The sequence below is a fragment of the Lepisosteus platostomus genome, chromosome 12 (genome assembly GCF_059453375.1).
Source record: "Lepisosteus platostomus isolate fLepPlt1 chromosome 12, fLepPlt1.hap1, whole genome shotgun sequence".
In the NCBI taxonomy this organism is placed as follows: domain Eukaryota; kingdom Metazoa; phylum Chordata; class Actinopteri; order Semionotiformes; family Lepisosteidae; genus Lepisosteus; species Lepisosteus platostomus.
The window spans coordinates 20,070,292-20,094,499 of record NC_142622.1 but is presented as its reverse complement, the minus strand read 5'-3'; the positions used below and the strand labels follow the sequence as shown (position 1 = coordinate 20,094,499).

Here is a 24,208-nt window from a genome sequence, read left to right as displayed (position 1 = left end):
ACAGTATAATTTAAGGGAGACAACCTCAGCAGCCAAGAAATATTTGACATGTAGCCATGAAGACGGGCTGCTGGGCACACACTATCATGTTTATGGCATGGCACACCTGACAACACTTGGCCTGGCATCTACTGTAACAATACACATCTCCTCATGTCCTTGAAGAGACACCTGTCCATGTTCTGCAGCCATTAACACAGTGCAGCAGGTAGACAGGTCTTGGCTGCAGGACCTTGACACAGACTTCTGAATGTGCAGCTGTCACCTTGAGGCGGACGGCTGTGTGCGTTCGAAGGCTACGTGGAATGGTGATGTTTTCATTTCAGGTGGCTAAATCCGTAGAGAGGGGGTACAAAGACATGCATTGCAAAGGGGAATCTTGTCGCCTCATTCTTTGAGACACACTCCAACAGTTTCCAAAGAACAGAGATGGTGTGTTTGCCATAGATTGCTGAAGTCGTGTGCTTCATGACTAATACAAATGTGAAAAAGGCTCCTCCAGTTAATATCCGAGGATGATGATTCATGCATGGAATGGTTAATACTAACAGGATATTTCTACTACTTTTTTTCCTGTTTATTTAAAAGGAAGGCAGCAATCATCACACATCTTCTTTTGTGAAAGCACAAGCACTTGAAGCACATCAGATAATCGCTTGTCAAATACATTTGTTTTTCGTAGAAGAACCCAGCAAGCTATATGATTATATTGGATACTTCTATCTTGATTTTGTTGTTCTAAAACAATGCAGTATTTCACTTCACAAATTCAACAGTTTCATGGGAAAGAGGAATTGTATGCTAGAAATTTAAAAAGAATGAGTTTGCTGCTGATTTTGGGGGTTCTGTACCTTCTTCCACATGGAGGTGAGTATTGCACCTTTAATTCTCTGCATTTCTAAGCAAGTACCAAGCCACGGGTTTAACAACCCTTACGGAAATTAAATATATGTAAAATATATATTTTTAAAATATATTACTACTAATATGAATATATTTTAAAACGTTATAATATACTTTAAGGATAAATATATTATAATATCCAAAAGTATGCTAAGATATATTTTAAATATGTAAATTACTGTTTTTATATATTGCACTATATTTTCCAACATATACAAAATATATTTTAAAATACTAGGTATAATATAATGCAAGATACATTTTATGAGTAATATTATACTCTTATACTCCATAAGTCTTGTTATTTTATTTAAATAATTCTGTGACAGCAGATTTATTATATCACACGCATTCAAGATCATATACAGTTTAGCACATAGCACATACAGTATGGTGTTTTAGTGAACCTTTAGTGAACTTTAGAAATGAACTTTAAAAATAAACAGGCTTACATGCACAGACAAAATGAAACTGATTGCAGATAAAGTACAAAAAACATTAGACCAACATAACATAAATGGTATCTAATTTAATTGTTTAAACATTATTGCTTTTTGATAACAAGCTGCATAATCATTTTAATTGTAGTTTGTTTCTTTGTATTTTGATACCCAAGAGAATGTACAACTTTCCACTCATCTAAAATTTGCTTCATTAAGGACAGATGCTTTAATATGCCAGATCTGTTTATAGTTTGCTCTTAGTCTGACAGTATACTTATTCACTTCCAAAAACTGACTTATATTTGTTTTAAAAGAGAAGATTGAAGAAATCACTGGTATTGCATGTTTTTTGCAAATTATCTTGAAATGCATATCAGAATACATTAAGATTACATTACAAAATGTTTCTTAAAACAGTCAGCACTAACAGTAGATGAAACATTAAATAAAAACAGTAGAGCATATAGTGTATACAGAGCAGACTGAGAGAAGTAAATAACTAACAGGCTCAAGTGTCAACACACATACATTATCCTCAGAAGGGTTTAAATCACTTATAATTAAAAGACTGTGTATCATATCAAGACCTAAATTATTTCTATTCTATTATTAGAAAGTTTCATACAATATTGACATTAATACAGTAAGTGCAATAAGACTTTTAAATAAATAAGTAAATTACATTAGTTGACCACAATGAACATGTTTTTCTAGAATTATTAGATTAATTCCTTTGGTATACAATTGGATCTTCCAAACATTGTTCGCTGTAACAAAGTTACACAAAACAAAGACTGATTAATTCATTAAATTAATTCAGAAATATATTCATCAATGTACTTCCTACTACTCAAAGCAGTACAACTTTTAATTTAAATGGCAAAAATGCTAAAAATCAATGGGTTAAACTTTAATAAAAAGTCACCTACCTTGTCTAATCTCATTGTTTTCTGAAAAAAGCAGAATGTATGTTGCATAAAACAAACCACCAATGGAAAATAAATATCTAAACTATTGCAAAATTAAAGCAAAACAAAAACTAAAGTGTCTGGATACAATTCTGGTGCTCTGAATTACAGTACATCATTTCCTTCATCATTTACTTCAGCTGCAGGTATGATTTCCTGTTTCGTCTTCCTCAGATAGTAACAGGGCTTGATTTTTCCATATGTAGTCTTCCCAATATCTCCTCTTTTAGGTTCCAGGAAATTTCCTCTTAGATTCATCTGTTAAAATAAAGTGGGGAGTAAACTTCTTATTACTAGAGTAAACTGCTAGGCATTCCACAAATTGTGAAATGCTTTCGAATCCTTTGGGGGGTGCCAAGCACTATATAATATGAAACCGTTTTCTTTTTGCACTCAATTTCTGCCTCTTTTCTCTCATCCTCTTTTGCCTGTCTGCATAAAAAGAAAACAAAACAAAACATTAATCCTATTGCAGGAACTAGCAGTAGACCATAGTTTGGGTATAATACATCTATAGTTTGGGTCAATTCAATTTTTCCAAAACTATTTTCACTTATAATTACAGTTAACCGTGATGGACAACCTAATTGAAAAGACGAAGGAAATGAATGTATTCCAAAATCTGTGATTCAATTAACAGAATTGTATCATGTAATCGGTGGTAAACCGAATTCTGCTTCGTTTTTTTAAAAGCATCTGGTAGAAACAATCAAAAGACTGTCCATCCTTAACACTACAAGTCCTGGTTTACCCGACCATTCATGTTTTGAATTATCAACAGGATAAAACAGAGGCTTAATTTTGAGGTAAAACGTTCATTGCTGCTTTAAAAACACGTAGCATTCCCCGTCGTAATCGGTTGTCTGTGAAATCGGGAAAATTGAAATCAATTAAACAAAAGCGAAAACGATTGCGCCTAAAAATCCATTGTGCCTCTGCATCCAAATATCTTGAGTTCTCTCCAGTTTTTTTTTTTAAAATTATATCTGACATTACTGCACATGGAACTGTAAAGTCTTCTACTGAGGGGTTGAAGATTCGTTTTGTTTTTGTTGAACAAAGAATGTATTTCCCAGCGGTGTCATAAACGGGTCAGTGCAACTTTATAAAGGAACACAAAGTACAGGAGCTCAGGAAACGAGCAGCTTGTGATCAGGTTATTATGCGGACTTGGACTGACCGTGCTTCCACGTTTACTTTTGTGTGCAATCCTGCCCCATCATTAACCTAATACCTAATATTATCTTTTATAATGATAGTTATAAAAAATATAATTATTTTATCCTGGTATTGTCAGTTATAAATCTTGCACTCTATTATATTATATATACAATTTCTCCATCAAATGTTAATTTGTCGAGATAGAATTTATTAAATCACAAAGAATTCTCCAGTAAAACAGTTAGTGAGGGATATCTCCCCAGCACAAGTTGAAACCTTTGGATTTAACGTACTGTACCTGTACAAAGTGCCATTTTACTTGGCTATTCCACTGGGTAGCACAATACTGTCTGTTGTATGTGCTCAATAAATGTTAAAATGTTAAATGAACTTAATAATGTTTCTTAAAAATAAACAAATAAAAGGCGAGTCAACAGAAGGAAAATCTCGACAGCTTGGTTCAGGTCAGACTTGCATGGAATGTGCGTCATAGTCTCACTACATCACTGCACAGGCTTGTTTTAAGGACCTTTCTTTTATCTTCATCCAGAAGCCATCAATGTCCGACTGGTCAATGGACACAATAACTGCTCTGGGAGGGTGGAGGTCTTCCGCAATGGTCAGTGGGGGACAGTGTGTGATGACAACTGGGACATCAATGCGGCCCAGGTAGTGTGCAGAGAGATGGGCTGTGGACAGCATTCACTAATTGTTCCCCTACATGGCGCCTACTATGGAGAAGGACGTGGCCCTGTTATCCTGGATAATGTCAAATGCACTGGGACTGAGTCCTCACTGCTGAACTGCAAGACTGGTGAAACAAAAAATCAAAAATGTGATCACTCGGAGGATGCAGGGGTCGATTGTTCAGGTAGGACCATTTGTATTCCTTGTTTTTCTTTTGACAACGTGACAAGTCCACATATGTGCGACAAACAGTTGCAACTGTGGCCCCGTTAGATGGCCAGCTTTGCAAACTCACAGACACGGTTGGATAAAATCTGGGGCTCACTGGAATTCTAACAGGAGACGAAAACCTGAACAAGACTGTTTGCTTATGGAAAAGACCAGCATGGGTTCCAGAAAACACAACTTTTCGTTCCATTTGCTTCAGTGCAGCCAGTTTTAAAAACTGAGACAAGAGAGTTGAGAAACTCTTGTGGCAATGCCTATAGTGATAGAAAAGAAAACAGGACTGCAGAGTAGGTCATTACAAATCATTATGTAAACGCTGTGTTTTTGAATGAAGCCTCACTAATCGTCCATAGTTATTAACTCTAGAGAGTGACTTCTAAAGTATGCAGACGTATATTTTCAAATGTAAATTAGTGACTGAACTGTTACTTAAAAAACTTTAAATTTTAAGCCTTCTTTAATACCATCTTAAGAATAAACCAGTTATAAGTCGCCTTATCTTCTTTTCCCTTCCCAGAATGTTAGCTATTCTTGGATCAATTTTGTGAGAGCTGCACAAAGCACTTTCTGTAAAACATGGGATGAACTCTCTCAGCTTTTGCTAGGTTAAACATATGAACGGAAATGTGCATGATAATTACACAAGCTACAGTTCCACTCAACATGAAGTAATTTTCTATGAGTTTCCTCTTCAAGTGTAAGTTTTGATCTCTCAGCACAAAATTGTAGTTTCCTGGCAGCCAGTACTTCCACTGTTTGCCCGAGACATTTCACAAACACTCGTATTAGCAGTCATGTTTAGGGGGGTGATTGAAAATCACGCTGAAATCTGAACAGGAAATCTCAACTTACTCCATTGTTTCATGAAAATAAACAGTTTCCAATGAAAACTGAGAGAGTAGTCTCAATAAAGTTACAGTTTAAGGACTCTCAGACACTATATATAGAACACTAGAAGTACACTCTTGTAATTACTGTGGACCAGTAATATAGACTTCTAATCACCCAACAGCACCATGGCACATACTTTTAATAGGTTGTTCTGAACACTCTTATATGAAAGAATAAGTCCAACGGCTGTCCTACAGGAAGAGCAGTGTTTTTTTTTCTGCTTCCATCATTCACCTGTGAATTTCTAATTAAAATAATTGTCTACCAGCACAGATTTTTTTATATTTTCATTTTTGGCTGTGCTGTGAATTCTGAAATAGAACATGTATGTAATTGAACAACAGAATTTAAATCCAGGTACTGCTATATTCAAGATATACAAAACACAAATAAGAATTAATTTAAGCCTAGATACAGTATAAACTACATGAATAACTATGTTTGGAAACTACAGTATCTGCTATATACTGTATGATATTCACTCATGGTGAATAGTGTAAAATCTAAATGATCGTTATTATTGAGGTATAGATTTAGTGTAATAAATGAATAAATGTCCAAAATTGAGTGACATCTACAACAGCAACATTGTCAGCAGGAATCATGACTGACTGTGAAATACAAATCTCTAACTGACCTACAGCTAAAAGGTTATGCCGTTAGATGATAAGTTTCACAGTGAGAACTACTGTATATGTTTACAAATGTTCAGCTGTTAAACCCATTGATTTTAAATAATCTCTTAAGTCCTCAGTTAGATCGTGGATGGATTTAACTGCTTAAGCAAACATCCTGCTTACCCTTACCATATTGTTATTTTTGCACCTACTGTACTTGTTTCAAGCTTTTCAGCTGAATGTGCACTTCTTGGTTATCTCTCTCAGTGGCATGATTTCTTTGACCCTGCACTGTGGCCATTTCCTTTGTTATAGAGTGCTTCATAAATCCAGTTGCATCACACTAGAAGTCATTACTACCTCTGGCATCTAGCTTCCTAAGGCTGTTTAAGTACTTAAGAAGTGTAATCATTCCAAAATAATCATTATACAGAGTTTTCAACAAACGTTCGGGAGGATAGATGACAGCCAAATTCTCTTCCACTTCTGCTACACTAATTCATAGCCTTCCTGTGAACAATGACACTGTGAACATCTCCCTTCCTTGCTTTATTATTCCCTCCACCCCATCACCATCTGTGCAGTTACCCCTTGGTTAGCTCCTCCCTTTGTATGGGGGTCCTACATTCTTTTCCTTATCTTATGCCTAATCACAATAAATTCCTTTTTCCTGTCTTATTCCTTAAAATACTTAAAATTCCTTAAAATATCACATATACTGATATTTAAATATCCATAGTGGATATGTTAGTTTAGTTTTGTGAAAAAGGTGCCAATACATAAGGTTTTTTTTTAACAGACTAACAGGAGAAAAGTCAGAACCTCATCTTGTCCACTTCTGCTCTCCTATGTATATTTGTCTCGACTTAGGAGTTTCCCTTTGCACATCTTGCACCATTCCCATCTTCACCCTTGCAGCAGCCCCCTGGTTCATTCCTTGCGAGAGTGAGGGGGGGTTCGGTCAGCCCCATCCTTGCGATAAGGCTGCCGTTCCCTCAGCAAGGCGTTGTCCCACACAGTCCAATAACACATTTAATCTCAATGGCTCATTTTTTTAAGATGTGGCCAAACTACTGAATTGTTTGTATTTGATATTAAGATCATTATGTTTTGCGAGATAGAAGATTTGTGTTATCATACTCAATGGGTCAATGGAACAAGTAATAGGTTTATTCCATGCTGAAAAGAGAAGAACGATAACACAGCGGTTCGGTTTTCTTTCTACACTTTTCAGCATGGAATAAACCTATTACTTGTTCCTTTGCAGACTACGCATGCTGACGCAGCTACCCACCATGAACTACTTAATGGGACTGTGTTCACTAGTTTTTTGTATTTAAAATTCTTTTGAATGATCTTTCATAGACCTTATATGTGTGTCTTTAAATGTTCCCAATGTTTCTACACTGAAAAAAAATAGAAACATTAAAAACCATAAAGACACGACTGCTCTAATTTCTAACTTCTGTTGCAGCTTTACATTGAAGATTTGTCATAAGGGTAAAACAACAAAATATTACACAGCAAAAGCTAACATACTATCATACTTTGACAAAAGTGTTTGGGTAATCAACAGACTCACTGAAATATTAACAATTATAACCAATTGATTTGCAAATAATCCCCAGATAATTATTGAGAGACGGTGGTTAAGACATTCACAAACAATTCACTAATACCTAGACATGGGGACACTCTAAGGTTGAAAACAAAGAACCCCAAGAAGAAATTAAAATGTACTGTACACAAACACAAGAAATTGAAAATTTCACCTTATGTCAAAACAGCTCAAGACCCTCACGATTCCTTCAAATTTAAGTCAGATGTATACAAATTAGTAGCACAAAAGCACTAATATCCTTGGAAAAAAACAGTAGAAGATAGCAAAAAGTCCAGGTTCAAACATGAATGAGGTAATGGGATGATACGAGCTTGTTTTCAGAGTACCCTGGTACTGCTCAGTCAATGCTACATGAGCTTAGTAGCGCCACAGAGAAAACAAATATTGTCAATGTGAGATAATATTGCGTTTCAACACAGTAGTTAATTTGCTAATGATATTTCCTACTATATTAATATCTTGCATTACATATACAATAATATGCAAAGTTGCATTGACTTTAACAACAGAAGGATATCGTTACATTAGGTAATCATCAAATCCTCTTTTTGGAAAAGAATAATCTAAAGGAGCACTTACAGTATAACATAACATCACTTTATTACCCATATACAATTCCTTGTATTAAGAATTTGTCTTTTCGCAGACCCCAGCTTGCTCTCCATGAGACACACAGACAGGGAGAGAGAAGCTTGGGGTCAGAGCGCAGGGTCGGCCATTTTTACGGTGCCCCTGGAGCAGTTGGGGTTAAGGGCCTTGCTCAGGGGCCAAACGGAGTAGGATTCCTCTGCCGGCTGCGGATTATGGACCGGCAACCTTCCAGCCAAAGGCGCAGATCCTTAGCCACAGTTTATATATGTGAAGGAGAGCACAGTGTTAGTGAACATTACACACTTCCAAACTTATGGTGCTCACTTCTTTGTAAAACCACAAGTATTTTTTTTCATTTGTTATATTTCATTTTCTCTGCAGTACATAATATAGTATCGTGTAATGGAGCTAGAATTTTAATGGCACAATATTGGAACATTCAGTTTCCTCAAGTTTTCCTCTGTTTTCGTACCTGCCAAAATCCATTCGTATTTCATTTTCATGACGTTGAACTGGGTGATAAGCCGATAAATACGAACACGCCCGAGGCTTCATTCATTTCTCCCTCTCGCCTGCAGGCCCAGAGATCCCCAGAATCAGGCTGGTCAATGGAAACAATAACTGCTCTGGGAGGGTGGAAGTCTATCAAAGGGGCCAGTGGGGGACAGTGTGTGATGATCACTGGGGAAAGGCTGATGCCGAAGTCGTCTGCAGAGAGGTGGGCTGTGAAGGCAACGGGTCTTCTGTCGCAGTACATGGCTCCTACTATGGAAAAGGGAGCGGTGTCATTCACATGTATGGAGGCTGCAGCGGGAACGAGTCCTCGCTACTCAGCTGTGGGGCAATGAGACGTTTTCACTGTGACCACTCAGAGGACGTAGGAGTCGATTGTATAGGTAGGATTGCTCAGCTTTTCATTGAAATAGCTAGATATACAAACTTGGTTGTTATTCTATCGATATTCGTAGACACAGTGGTTAGTGTTATTGCCTCTCAGTGCTGGAGCCCTGGGGTGCTGTCTGCATGTTCACATGGGTTTCCTCCAGGTGCTTTGTTTTCTTTCCATAGTCCAAAGACATACAGTACTGGTAGGTGAAATGGCTTTTGGCAAAATTGGCCCTGGTGTGTGCGTGCATATCTGAGTGTGTGTGTGCCCTGCAATGGACCATCCAGGGTGGTTTCCTGGCTTGCGCCTATTGCTTGCTTGCGATAGGCTCCGGCTCCCACATGACCCTTGGATAAAATGTTTAGAAAATTATAGCTCCAGCTTCAGAAGACACAGCTTGGAGTCTCCGCATCATGAAAAGGAGAGCGAGAGCCTGGGATTTGCTAGAACTGGATGGATGGACTACAGCTGATTACAAATATATCTACTGGGTGGCATAGGATTTCAAAGTGACTCACCAACTGAGTCCATAGTTTGCTCCAAACAGGTAGTATGAATTTGGAAATACATAACGTGAGGCCTCTTTCATCTTGCTTTGCCGGTAACAATTATTGGAATGTTTCGGAAATTAATTGGATCCTTGTATCTTTCGCAGTGTGTATAAGCACACCATTCATCCATCATAAAAAGGCCACTTAATACTTGTACTGGCAACCCAACAGCCTGTCCTGGATGTACTGTATAGGAAGCAAGACAGGACTACACATGATGGAACCTCAATCCATCAGTGCATTGCAATGCACACACATACCCACACAAGCACAAGCATAGAGGGACAATATAGAGACACCAATTATCTTAGCCAGCACATCAGCACCCACAGGAAAGTCACACAAGAATGGGGAGAGCACACAATACAGAAGGTGCAGCAGACTAGAATCAAGCCCAGAACCCAAGATCTGTGAGGCAGCAGAGTTGACGTCCCTGCCACTGTGTCACCTCTTTAAAACAAAAGGAGTTAACATGTACAATGGAATCAAGCTGGAGAGATGCAAACAACACATTCAGGCCTTATCTTACCTCATGACCACAAGACTCCAGCAACTGTCCAGACCTGAGGCTTCAGCTTTAGGTTTTGCTTTAGTTCAAGGTGGGCGCCAGGTACAGTATGTATTTCTCAGTGATCTGAAGCGTTCTCTCAAGCTGTTGTTCATTTGTTTGATAAAGAGTCTTCATAGTGAGTTACTTCAGTCGTGACTTGCAAATCTGGAAGGAGGCGGTGTTAAATTAGATTATTCTTTGTAGGTAGTCAGAGAGTATATATTATTACTCTAAGTGTAGCTTTAATTTAAACTTTCTGTTAATAACTAAGTATTTTTATTGACCGTACATTTAACAACATAACGACATTAGAAATATTTAAAAAATGAATAATGTATACATTAATTACATTTATACATAATGTAATTAAATAATGTATAATAAGGTATACATTAATAATACACGGTGCAATCAAATCAGACTCATTGTGTAACAAATAATCCTAAGAAAATAAATCATTATCAAATAATGAAAACTTGCTTAATAATCTAGTGCTACACTAAAGCTTTTCATCTATGATTTAGATTTACTCTTGATCTTTGTCAGTTTGCTGCACTTTTCTTTCCTACTTTTCCTTTCTTTTTTTCTGTTATGTGTTGCTTCTGTGCAACTGTACTTTTTGTTAGGCTTTTAAGTGCTCAGGATTCAAATTGCATTGATGTTACAGCCAATACTTGAATATAAGCGACGTCAAAATTATGGGTCTTAAGACCAACCAGTACAAAACACTCATCGAAAGTGCTCTTTCATTGTACATTTGCTCTTGTGTGAAGGCTTAGAGACCATCAAAGTCAGGCTGGTCAACGGATCGAATAACTGCTCTGGGAGAGTGGAGATCTTCCACAGAGGCCAGTGGGGGACTTTGTGTGACCATTCCTGGGGCTCAACAACTGCTCAGGTAGCATGCAGGGAAGCAGGCTGTGCGGGAAACGGCTCTGCCGTTGCAGTATATGGAGCACACTTCGGCCAAGGAAGTGGCCCCATTATTATGACTGAGTTCTGCAGTGGGGACGAGTCCTCCTTGTACGAGTGTGGACTTCATGGAATGGGACACTACGGGTGTCAACATACGGAGGACGCAGGAGTCTTCTGCTCGGGTATGAAATGACTTTCTTAAAATGAGTTTTGATCCCATTTTCCCAATTCTAGAATATTTCTTCAATAGTCTTTATTACAAAACTTGCCTCTTTCCACTCAAGAAAATATATTAAGTTACTGCGTGACATCTCTTCAATTGTGCTGTTTTGCTTAAAGAATATCTTTTGTTTTTCAACACACTGGTATGGGTGGACAGCAATGATTAATGAACCCCGCAAGGTCATTAATGCTATTTTGTACTGTTATCATGTAGTCACCTTGCACATTTGTTATTGGTAACCAAAATAAAGGAAGCAATTACTGTCCATGATACATTTGATTAGTGTAGTCTGAGTCTGATCAGCTAACCTCATGTTTTCCTCTGCAGATTTACCTTATAAATAATATATGTACAGTACTACTAATGAATTGTAAATACAGCAAACACTTACAGGCCCCTCAGTTGAATTGATGCAATTAAAACTCAAGCTTCTAGCTAAGGTTTCATGTATTTAAACAATCTCATCAATTAAATACTAGAGGGAAAGGAAAATGTGCGAATTTTGGCAAATCTAGATTTGCCAGAAGCATTTGTCTGTGGTATTCCCCCCTCCCTGCAAAAATAAGAAAATCAAATCAGATAGACTATCCAAGGACAAATCCTTAGGCTAAGATCAGAAAATGATACACAAAGGCATTGTCCAGAGAAAACACTGAGGTCTTTTAATGCAAACATGCTGGTGGTCAGAGTTATTGTTTCACTTGCTGAAGTATCTCTGAGGAAGAAGTGAAACTAAGCAGAATGTTGTCTACGTTCTCTCCTTTCAAGGCATTGATACCTTAAAAGTCAGGCTGGTCAACGGATCCAATAACTGCTCTGGGAGGGTGGAGGTGTTCCATGGCAACCAGTGGGGGACAGTGTGTGGTCATAGCTGGGATACCAATGGAGCCCAGGTGTTGTGCAGGGAGGTGGGCTGTGGGGAGGCGGAGAATCTTATCCCTCTGCACGGAGCCTACTATGGAGAAGGAAGTGGCCCGGTCTTTGTACAAGGTCACTGCACCGGAGACGAAACCTCTCTGCTGCAATGTGGACTGCGGACTGTGAGGTACTTTGGCTGTGATCACTCAGATGATGCGTCAGTTGATTGCTCAGGTAGGACCTTTTTTTTTTGACTGTGGATTACTTTTACAATGCAGAAATACTATTGGTAAATTATCTTCAGTTTTCATTTCTTTTAGACAGTTACGTAGAAAAAGGTCCCATTTAACTTTGTCAGTATTTTTCCTGATTGGTTTTTGTAATTATTATTGATTTGTGTCAAAAAAATCTTCACTGTCTCCAACCCTAACTTAACAACTGGTCTCCCTTAGTGGGCTGCCGAGGAAAACTCTGATTTCTGAAAACGACTGAGATTGCATTGCTTTTTATAATCCAAAAATCCAGCATTTCTGTGGTTAATCTGTGATTATAGATTTCCAGGAACACTTGCCCTCTGACTCCAATTTACAAAGTCTGAAACTGAAGCTGCATTGTTTCTAAACTTCTAGAAATCCCAGCAGTACCCCAGTTACAGAGTGCATGAAAAAATGAAGAATTCTCAGACCAAAATTAGCCAAGGTTTTTTTTTACAACGAAACAATTGATATACAGCTTAACTTCCTTCCCAAGAGTGTGCCTAAGCAGGTGTTTCTTCAGGTCTTTTCTTAAAACAGTACCAATTCAACCAGAAAAGAAGAAACCCAGTTATGGATTGCTGATAGATATTACTGAGGAGTTTCATTAGCTCAGAACCTGACTAAGGTGGAAACCTCTCAGGAGCTGCAGACACAAGCAAAACCGCTGCACTGTCAGTGTCTCTTTGGAGAACCAGCAGTTTCCCGATCAGTGTGGCCGGCAATCTCAAACCCTGCCACAGCACTGCACCCACAGTTCATTCTTCCTGTGCTGAGGGCTTCAGGAAGGACGCAGGAAAGACCGGATACCTTGGCTCTTCTTTCAGTAGGCTCACAGGAAGCTGGATCTGTTGACTTTGACAATGTTATCTACAGATTTGCTGCTGGAAAATCGAGGGGGGAAAGTCCTCTGAATAGTAAGCCACTCTGTAGTTTAAAATGTTCATTTCTAAAATTCTAATGCATTTCAAACTATAGAAGGATATCACAATACATTTCTGTGCTGAGGACAGAAGAAAGTGGAACCAGTCGATGTAAGTTGCCCAGGGACAATTACATTTTGGTTCTGGGCCTTCTTACTTTAGACATAAAGATGACAGAAATATATATTTCTATATATATTTGCTATTGAGCACATCAATATTGCATTGAATAAAACAAATCAAAATAAAAGTGCCTTAAAATGTTTCTGTACTAGGGCTTCTTCCTAATATATATCAGTGAACTAGATTTTTGTATAATTAGCAGACTAGACAGCTTTGCAGACAACCTCAAAGTAGGAGGATTAGCAAATATTACAAAAGCAGCAAATGAGATTTTAAAAAAATACTGTAGATTAAAATTCAAGATTGGGTGAACACCTGGCAGATGCTGTTTTATGTAGACAAGTGAAGAATCAGTCCAGAGAAGAGAATCCAGAAGAAATTGTGGGGCTTAAAGGAATGTCATATGCTGACAGGCTGAACAAACTGACCCTTTTTAGTCTGGAGCAGAGAAGATAGCAAGGGGATCTGGTACAAGTATTGACAATCTTCAAAGGCATGAACAATGAAAGACATGGGAACCAGAAGAACAGGAGTTACTGTACTTCCTTACCCAAAAGGCTATGGGAGTCTGGAAGATGCTACCCAGTCATGTTGCTCAGTTGATATTCTGGTGTCTTTCAGGAAACAGCTGGACAAGATCCTTGGATTAATTACAGTAATTACTAGCTACCAAAACTGAACCGATGGCTTGACTGACCTCCTCTCGTTTGTAACTGTGCTCATGTTCTCATTTTGTTAATGTGAAAAAAATGTTAATGTTAACGTTTTTCAAAAAATATTCCTGCACATAATATGAAATGTATATATTTATGGTACAGAATGTACCTTGCAAAACTAGTCACCCCCTTCCAAATATGTCCCATTTTGCTGAATTACAGTACAAATTATGTATAGGTATTTTTAATGTTTTTAATCAAAGTTTGAATTCTTCACTTGAACATTTTTAAGAAGTCACCTCTCAGCAAAAATAAATCCAAAACTAAAATGGACTTTAATATAAATATACAGGATGAAGGCTTGATAGTTTGCAAGGCACTGTAAATGCAATGAGATTAACTACGGGATTAGATGAGTTGAAATCATGATAAGCAAACAATAATTTGTTTCAATAATTTCATTAACTACTTTCTGTTGAATGCAGGCACAGAGAACATAAGAGTCAAACTGGTCAATGGACACAACAACTGCTCTGGGAGAGTGGAGGTCTTCCACAAGGGCCAGTGGGGGACTGTGTGTGACCGTAACTGGAACAGCGAAGCTGCTCGAGTGGTGTGCAGAGAGGTGGGGTGTGGGGATCGCGTGTCTGCAGTGGCCGTGCACAACTCACACTTTGGAGAAGGAACTGGAACGAGCTATGTGCATGGCCACTGCAATGGGGATGAGCCGTCTTTGCTGAGCTGTGGACTGCGAGACAGGGGATATTCTAGCTGCGGTCACACGGAAGACGCAGGAGTTGATTGTGTGGGTAAGAACCATTTCCAATTCTTCAAAGCGTTTTGAAGCTGTGCTACCTTCTGGTTGGACTACAAAATTATTATGGGGGCCTAGTTATGAGGGCTGTAAGCAAAAGGAATTGCGATTTCGGCTTTGTTGCCAAAAGTGCGCAAACAGCAGGTTTTAAATGCCAGTGTCAAATTCTACAGAGTTCTAATTTTCACATTTTTAAAGACTGTGCAAGAAAAGTAATAGTTCTGTGAAGACACCCCAAAGCTGTAGGTTGAATCTTAACATCTAGCTAATGAAGTGAAGCTTGGACTTAACGTGTAGATCCTGTAAAGCATTCTTGGTTTATGGTTCATTATCTAAGAACAGGTACAAAGGAGAGAAGGACATTTGGCTCGTCTAGCATGTTTTTTTGTTCTTTATCATTATCTACTCTAATCTTGTGCGAAGGCATAGAGAACATGCCTATCAGACTGGTGAATGGATACAACAACTGCTCTGGACGTTTGGAGGTGTTTCTCAGCAACAAGTGGGGGACAGTGTGTGATGACAATTGGGATAAGGCTGCTGCTGAGGTGGTGTGCAGACAGATGGGCTGTGGAGTGGGTGGGTCAGCCATCGCCATACACAGTGCACACTTTGGAGAGGGAAGTGGACCCATTATGCTACTGAATCACTGTAGTGGGAACGAGTCCTTGCTGCAGAGCTGTGGAATACAATACATGGAATATCAAGGCTGCTATCACTCCGAGGATGCAGCTGTCGATTGCTCAGGTAAGACCAATTATTGCTGTTTACATAATTCTATTTTAACACTAAGGCTTGACACAACCATGGCTTCCATGAGAAAATATGCACATTTTCAAGTTGCAGTCTTCCAATGGAAAACAATGCGTTAGCTTCCCGGTATTGACAAACAGTTTTGCTATTGGCCAAGGTCTTGATTTCCATACAGGACCAGAAAGATGAGAAAGGAATAATCTGTAACGAAAGAAAAAAAGAGAGGTCTCCCCTGTGGTCAGTGTGCTCAATCGAATCAATGACACTATTTTTTAGATGTGGTTATGTGCAGATAACATTTGGTTTGGTAAAAAATGTAGACGGAAAAAGTGGTGTAATACATTACTAATTACCAAAGTTAAAATCCCTATCTTATTTTCCACTATCAGTAAGAGAACACAATCATTTTGTACAGAAATGTTGTCTAGAAAGGTGGTTTGGTTGGCTTTCCCACACCTAAGAGTAATACCATGGAGTCTTCAACATATTCAGAAGTATGTAGCTCAAGTTCCTGATTGGCCATGACAATCCCCAGACATCAGTCCAATAGAACTTTTATGACTTTTATGAAATTACAAGCACAGGTTGTGAGACTGATATGTGTTAGGAGAAAGGTCTGAACCAATTAAAAAGCTACAGGAAGCAACTTCCCAATCTAAAATAATTAAGAAATTTATTTGCAGCTGTTTAAATACATTTGATGGCTGTTTAGAAACAAATGAATCTTTTTACACTTGCATGTCACTAGTCTGTACAATAATAGAAGCCATTTGTTTCATCATTTTAATTTCTGCAAAACAATCCTAAATCTACACCTGTATTTTCTTTGATTAATTGCCATTTTATGTACACTTTATTTTCTTAAGACTTACATTTTTTTTTATATCCTCTTGTCACTATTCTTTTCAGGTCTTGTGAGTCCAGGCATTGAAGTTTTTGTACAACCTCAAGCCAGTAGCAAATACATTGTGATCTGTTCTTTCAATGTGCACATCAGAGGAAGTACTGTTTATTTAAACGTCATGGGCCACAATAACTACACTGAGCATGCTTTCCATGAAGCAGAAAACATATCCGTTTTCATTATCAATGAAGCTCCTCCAGTGTCCTTTACCTGTGTGCATGACATATCAGAATCTGGACAACTTGGCTCAGCTATGTTCAGCGAGACAAAATCTTTCAGCGTTCAAGGTAAACCCTCATCACCATGTGGGAGTCATTGTCCTTCAATCGTGTAACCTTTTATCTTATTGCAGTTAAGACATTCGACAGTGGCTCCTAAAATGCTGACCCTCAGGAAGTGAGAGAGGAGACCGCATTAGCATTGCACTAACGCTGATATACACCCCTGTCCCTCTGGCTTTGCATGCAATGGAAACGAAGCCAAGGAGAAAAGAATAAGAAAGACGCAGCAACAGTAGTAACAGTGGTGACAGAATCAGCAGTAGCGCAGCAAAAATAAAATTAGCAGTCATAGATCAAATATATAGTGCCTTTTGGGAAGTATCTAGTTTTTTGTGTGTCCTTGTGCCATCTAATTAATGTTTTTAGCTCATATCACTTTATAAAACTGAATGTTTCACTGATATTGTTTTTCTCCATACAGGTGCTCCATACAATAATTGCGTCTCCACTAAAACCTACACGGCATTTATTGTGATTGGTCTGATTGTGATCGGGGCGATTATCGGGGCTGTCGTTTTCACAGAGCTCAGGGCACGACGACGAGGTAAATGTGGGTCCTTTAATGACAGTTTAGGAGTTTTTGGGGTGCAGTTGCCTCATTCTTTGAAATGCAAAGATTTCTTAGCCATCCTAAGATGAACATCAAACTAAAGTAAGTGCAATGATAACAGTGCTAGGTTAGTTTTTAAGGGGAAACTGTGTATAACAATCCAAAACTGTCACAACATCCTTCATGCTACATCCTATTGTATGCATTTTAGGAAAGTTTCTCATATAAGCATAGATGTACCGTAAGATGTAAAAGATGAAAGAGATGTTACTGTGTAAAAGTTGAACACAGACATAATGGTTCACATAGAAAATATACTATATTTCTAGAGTGTACAGGGGACTGGACTCGCAGTCCATTCAGATATGTACATTAGAACTGAACAATTTCCAGTTCCATGAACATAAAGGCACTGAAGCAAAGTGTCCTGTTTAAATGAAAAACTGTACATACAGTATACAAAACACAGTGATGCAGAAACACAATGCATTCAGAAACTGAGCTCATTGAAGTCATTCAGAGTAATTTGTACATAATGATTCACAATTGCTATAATTTTACGCTGAAATAATCGAATGATCTTTTCAAAGTTACCACGCATTCTTTTTCTACCACAGCAGCCTCCAGTGATGAAAAGGACAACAGCTGTGAATCTCAAGAACTTTCTCTAATAGAGGACACCTCACCAACGGCTGTTTTGCTTAATTCAAGCTAAATACTGTATGGGTTTCGAGGCGCATATCAGCCTCTTGGTTTCAATGAGAGCTTTTTATTGCTTCAACTGTACCCCAAATATAATGCCAATATTAGAATATACAATACTATTATAACTCTTATTTTGTCATTTATCTTTAAAGTATTATTGTACAGTGGCTGTTTTTATTTTTCCTAATCATTTTAATTAGTACACAACGAAAAAATGCTTCTGTGCTACATTTAGACATTAGTGTTTAATCTAAAAAATGAATTTTAAAGTCCTTCAGTTGCTTTAACACAATATATAGGACCTATAACAGCAGTTCACAGCTAGCAATGCCAAAGACAGCTGTACTCTACTCAGGTAGATATGATCTATGCAGAGAAAAAAATGCATACAGTGAAAATGAAAGAATTTGCAAATAGCTGGGTAGCAAGAGACTCTTCAGGCCACGAACCCCTCTTGTTCCATTTTGATTTTTATGCAACTGGGCTTCCATCATAACGAAACACTGCCATCCAAACCTGCAATGCTCAGAACTTCCTCGCACCTGTGAATAAGTGGGAAGCCGTGCGGTGGGTTCGAATGTTTGAGACTGTGGCTGCAAGGACACACCTCTTGTGCGGAGAGGACACCTGTCTCCAGGCTGGAGAACTGAAGCACCCAATCCCAGTAAAACCTTGTGTACCATCCTCACCTTCAGATTAATCTCTGGCCCGGTTGGTCGAAGAAATGGAGTTTCTGCGATGGAATCTGGCCCTCTGCATACAGTATGTGCAGCACCATTTCCTCCATTCTAATGAGTCCTGGACAATAAAGCCAAAGTGTAAAGAAGCCTTTTCTGTATAAGGACAGCTGGATAATTATGGAAGGTGTGCACGTGGCCTGGTAAATCAATTTAGGGTACTTCCATATTCGTTTTGTCTTCTCTGCACACAGCTGATGATTCACATTGTTGTAAAATTTTCAGCGCAGACCTCAGCTCCTCTCTGTGAATTTATTCCTGAACAGTGTGACAGGCCTCATCCAGCCAGAGGGGGATAGATACCCTCCAGAGTCTTGTGTCTTGTGAAATATTAAAATATTTCAAAGTGGGCCCACTTGTCTATTGTGCTCATTTTATTTTTATGTTATTGACACTCATGCAATATCCCAAGATGAAAAAGGGCAGTTACAACTTAGCTCTAGCCCAAATTTCTAACCTGCCTAAGAAGGTGGGTTTCGTCTCACTTAGATTAATTTCCAAATTGGGATTTGGCCAATGGGCTTATAAACCACATTTAAAGCTTTGAGCAGTATTTCATGGAAATGATTCTCGTTGCACAATAGGTCATTGTTTAAACTGAGGGTAAATTAGTGAATATAAGTGGCAAAATAATCTGGAATAATCAAATAAACTTAAGTTTCCTTTACAAACAGAGGGTGACTAAGAAAGCCAAAAGCATCATGGAATGTGTGTCTCACCCTCTCCATTGTGAATTCACACTTCTCCCATCTGGGAGACACCTCTCTACCCCCAGGTGTAAAACCAACAAACTCAAGAAATCTTTCATCCCTACTGCGATCACACTCTTAAACAATGCAAAATAACTACCTTATCTCTTGTTACCTTATCTCTTGTTATTATAAATTGTCACACCATCTCAGAGCCTCATTTGTAATCAAAAACTAATAATTTATTCTGCATTATTTCCATTATATACTCACATTTGTAATGCTATAAGTTACATTGAATACAGTACAGTATATTCATCTGTATAATAATTCTGTGATATATCATAGCCTCTGATCACCACAGACAAGCTATAATTTATTTTTGTATTTCACCTCAGGAAAGGGTTCCATGCTGTGACTTTGTTAATGTGCTTTATTGCCAACAGAGAGGAAGAGCACAACTCAATGACCGCAGGAGAAACAAAAACAGAGAGGGAAAAACAAAGAAGGAAAATATTCAGTTTTCAGTTCTCCTATTTTAATATCATCTGCAAAGTGCTACTTATACTGCAGTGCAATTATCACTGAGACGTGTGGAGACACACGATTTGGACAGTATGGTTTCTCCAGACCTCATCTAGGCAAGAGATTCTTCACCAGCAGACAGGGTTTTATTGGAAATCAGATATGAATTGTATAATACTGTGGTGCGACAGCATATTATTAAAGATAACTGATGAAATACAAAGGCACCTGTTGTGGATGGTTTCTTTTTCTAGAGAGATATAAAAAGAAATAATATGCAAAAATATTATTTTGAGCCTGTGACAAAATTAAAATATGTCTTTTTTTTTGTCTTTTGATGTGGGATAAACGAAATGTCCATATTTAACCTTAAACCCATTTCTGTAAGAGCCATTCTGCCAGGTCAGGGAGAAGTAATTTCTTAGAATACAATTCTGCTGGTTAACATTATATTCCAGTTACAGATGTTTCCTGGAGGATATTGCACAAGAATCACTGTTAAAATTGCTATACTGATTGCTTAATAAAGACATTTTGATTGACATTACTGTAAATCTGTGTGTGCTACTGAAATATTGTCTCTCCAAAATCTAATATCGTGCAGCCAGTTGGGCTTTACAGCACGCCTACAGTATATACTTCTGCCTTGGTGGATGTGTCCTCTGCAGTAGCTGCCAAGTTCCTTGCCACACAGATCACAAAGAAGGAAAATACTGCGCAGACTTGGACTTTTTATTTTGGGTGATTAAATGTGAATGTGAATCACTCTCTTTGGAGAGTTCCTCCTGGATATAAACAACAAATTAAAATTGCTACTCGGGGGGAAACGCTTAAGACCAGTGCTATACCATGCCATTGCATGTGCTCCCCTTGGACACTCAGACCATAATTTGATCTTCTTTGTCCCCAAATACAGACAGAGGTTGAAAACAGTCACGCCTAGTGTCACAGTCACGGTTCCACGCAAGGTTGTGCCCCCCGCTGCCCGTTCCAGCCCCCACACCTGGGGCGCGAACCTGGGTCTCCAGCGTAATGCAACAGGGCACCAACCGCGTGAGCTAAAGGTGACCTCCCCCAGCCCAGGCAGCTGGGGACCCTGCTACGCGCAGTGAGGGCGCTGACGTCACCACACGAGCTCCGCTACACTAGCATTAAAATTGTGTGAACATTCACCACAATTAGAGGACATGCTAAGAGACTGTTTGACATTCCGCAGACTGGAATGACTTCAAATACTCTGCAATCTTGATGAGCTGGCAGATACTATAAGGTCATTTATTAGCTTCTGTGAAGGTGTGTGTATCCCCTCTAGGACAGTGGCTGTTTATAACAACAAACCACGATTCAGCAAAGACTTTAAAACTTTGTAAAAAGAAATTTGACACATTTAAATGTATAGATAGAATTTTGTACAAAGCAACCAAATATGAGTTTGAGTGGGCAGTGTGGAAAACAAAGGGCAAAGGGAAAACAGAGGTGTGTTGAAAGGCAAATTGAAGTAGCCCTTGATAATGACCCAGAACCCCCCCAAAAAAATTGAACAAGTTCTATGATAAGCTTTCAGGTACAACAAATAGTTAACGTACCTCTGGAACCCTCTTCTCCTCCCTTCATCATCTGAGAACATGAGGTTAGACATCTCCTTTGCAAACACAATGGGAGGAAAGCTCTGGGCAGAGATCATGTTTCAGTTGCTACTTTGAAATCATGTGCAGATCAGCTGGCACCCATGTTAAATAATGTCTTTAATGTGTCACTGCAGCAGTCTAAGTTTTCCAGTTTGTTTTAAGTCTGCTGTTGTTATCCTAGTGCCAAGGAAAACAATCATAACATGCCTAAATGATTTCAGACCACAGCCTCTCCATCAGCCATTAGTTAGTCTGTAAATATCTGTTCAACATCCAGGTTAGACATATACCAATTGGCATACAAGGCAAAGATGTCTGTTAAGGATGAGGTCTCCGAGTGCATCCAGTACATCTTATAGAACTTGGAGGCCCCTAGTATATGCTGTACTCATGAGTCTTGTTGGCAGATTACAGCTTGGCCATTAATACAAGTGTACCCCAGAGGCTTTTGCATAAACTAACTGACAAGGGTATAAATCAATCAACGTGTTTCTGATTCTCTAACATCCACTGATTTTAAATACAGGTTCCCCCTAGGGTTGTGATCTGTCACTATGTCTGTGCTCCTTCTTTACTAACGACTGTGCATCTATTACTAGTTCTGTGAAGTGAACCATGTTTGCAGGAGATTACATCCTGGCAGTGCTAATATAAAAGTATTAGCACTCGGTCTCTTCGCAGGAAGGAGGTCAGTCAGTGCTTTGGTGAGCTGGCGCAGTCAAAACAATCTCCAGCTCCATGAAAGTCAAACCAAAGAGGTCATCTTTGATATCAGATTTCAGATATGACAGCAATGAATTACAACCCTTTTAAGCTCCTTGGCACAGCAGTCTCCTCCACTTTGAAATGGGTGGCCGATATAAACCGAAGGCTGAAGAAAGCGGAGAAAAAAGACCATCAGAGACTCTGTTTTGTCAGGTAGCTTAGAAGTTTTGGTGTGTCTCTGGCCATGGTCCATTTTTACAGGCAATAATTGAGAGTGTGTCAATGTTTTCTGTCAAGGTCTGGTTTAGGAATGTAGCCTCTTAATAGAGAAAACATCAGGATATAGTCCACACTGCTTCAAATTAAACTGGTTGTGACTTACCATCTGCTGCTTCCATATATGCAACACATTTCAATGGGAAAACTCTAATGGTGAGAGTGGGTGCCCACTCTCTCCCAGCTTTTCCCTTGCGTGAGCTCCTTCCCTCAGGAAGAAAGTTAAGATGTACGAAATCTAGAACAGAGTGGTTCCAAAATAGCACCTATACTAAAGCTATTTGGTCTTTTTGCCTCAACACTGTTATAAACGTATGGTTTGGTATATGAAATGTGCATGATACAGTATGTGCATGACTTGTATGTAATATGTGCATGTTATTTATGCTTTATCTTCTTTTGGTATCTGTCTTTTTTATCTCTGTTATTTAGAGTGCACAACAACAACAACAACAACAACAAAAATCCTAGTAACCCAAAGTACTGGTTTGGCAATAAAGTACACTTTTGACTTTTCTTATTACTTTTTTGAAAGCAGTGACAGTGCTCTAATGAAATCATTTTCATTGCTGAAAATCAGTCACAAAAGCCCCTTTCCAATGTCCTGTAATCGGTTGTACACATGAATTATTCTAACATTAGATTCATGCAATCTAAAAGCAATCCAGAGCCAAAAAATGCTCCTCTCAGTAACACTGTATAAAACGCCTCAACATCTCTCGGTATCACCCCAATTACTCTCTACAGAACACTACTACTCTTCTCAGTGCGATACTAATTATTTTGGGATCCAGGAATATGTTAATGTGAAATGAGGAAGAACATTTCCTGTTCATGTGTTAAAAATAGTGAGATAATAATGTCGAAGACAATAATAGAGATAATATTGTAAGAAAGAAGAGGATCTTCTCATAAAAACGTAAGCGGCGCACTGTTCAAAAGAATAATAAATGCGCCACCTAGTGCTCATTTATAAATAATCACGTATTTGAAGCTTTTGTGGTCACCAGTCTGCCACGGTAATATTACAATGGTTTTAATTTTGTGTGAAGATATTACCCCAGTGCACAACAGATCAGGTGGAAAAAATCAAATTGAATTAAGAACCAACTGAATTAATAAAGGGTGAAATTAGGAAGACTGGATTGTACAAACCCTGAGTAGTATTTAGAGAGTACACCAAGATTAAAAACAGGAAGCCCTCCTGTACTTTCCTTGTCAGTGCTGGCTAATCATTTCTCCTCTTTCAGATCCAGGTGAAAATTTTAAAGAGCAAATCATATCACATTTGCTTCAACAACCCAAAGAGTTTTTACTTATAGATACTTATATCTCAAAACAGGTAATTGTCAGGGTTATTGTGAAGGTTTAAGATCATATAGTCATTCTAAATGCTAGATATAATATTAATTTGCTCTTAGCATGTCAAACACTTGCAGTCTTTGGTTACTAAGCTTAACGTTATATATAAAAAAGGCTGCATTAGTTATATTATGGTTCTGTCTCCATAGCAAAGCTTTGTGAAACTGCCAGAGGTTCATCATTCATCCCTATAATATATTTACACATACAGTAAACAGTACATGACAAAG

The 24,208-nt window shown here is 38.4% G+C and overlaps 1 protein-coding gene across 2 annotated transcripts; it reads left to right on the top strand.

Annotated features, from left to right (window-relative positions):
• Positions 1 to 298: 298 nt before the first annotated feature.
• Positions 299 to 19,143, top strand: LOC148651247 (scavenger receptor cysteine-rich domain-containing protein DMBT1-like). Of its 2 annotated transcripts, none has more exons than XM_088601312.1 (10): positions 299 to 867; positions 4,026 to 4,346; positions 8,689 to 9,006; positions 10,871 to 11,194; positions 12,004 to 12,327; positions 14,535 to 14,858; positions 15,287 to 15,610; positions 16,526 to 16,807; positions 17,223 to 17,345; positions 17,972 to 19,143. In XM_088601312.1, the coding sequence occupies exons 1-10, from the start codon at positions 747 to 749 to the stop codon at positions 18,064 to 18,066; spliced, it is 2,556 nt and encodes an 851-aa protein (XP_088457438.1). In that variant the 5' UTR covers positions 299 to 746; the 3' UTR covers positions 18,067 to 19,143. The 2 variants fall into 2 exon arrangements, with proteins under 2 accessions (XP_088457438.1, XP_088457437.1); XM_088601311.1 differs by having other exon boundaries at positions 307 to 867; positions 17,969 to 19,143.
• Positions 19,144 to 24,208: the final 5,065 nt, after the last annotated feature.

Excerpts from the sequence above, each read along its gene's own strand:
- LOC148651247 (XM_088601311.1), top strand. The coding sequence starts at position 747 with ATGCAGTATTTCACTTCACAAATTCAACAGTTTCATGGGAAAGAGGAA. Across the intron at positions 868-4,025 it reads GTACCTTCTTCCACATGGAG|AAGCCATCAATGTCCGACTG; the intron begins GTGAGTATTGCA and ends ATCTTCATCCAG. Across the intron at positions 12,328-14,534 it reads TGCGTCAGTTGATTGCTCAG|GCACAGAGAACATAAGAGTC; the intron begins GTAGGACCTTTT and ends TGTTGAATGCAG.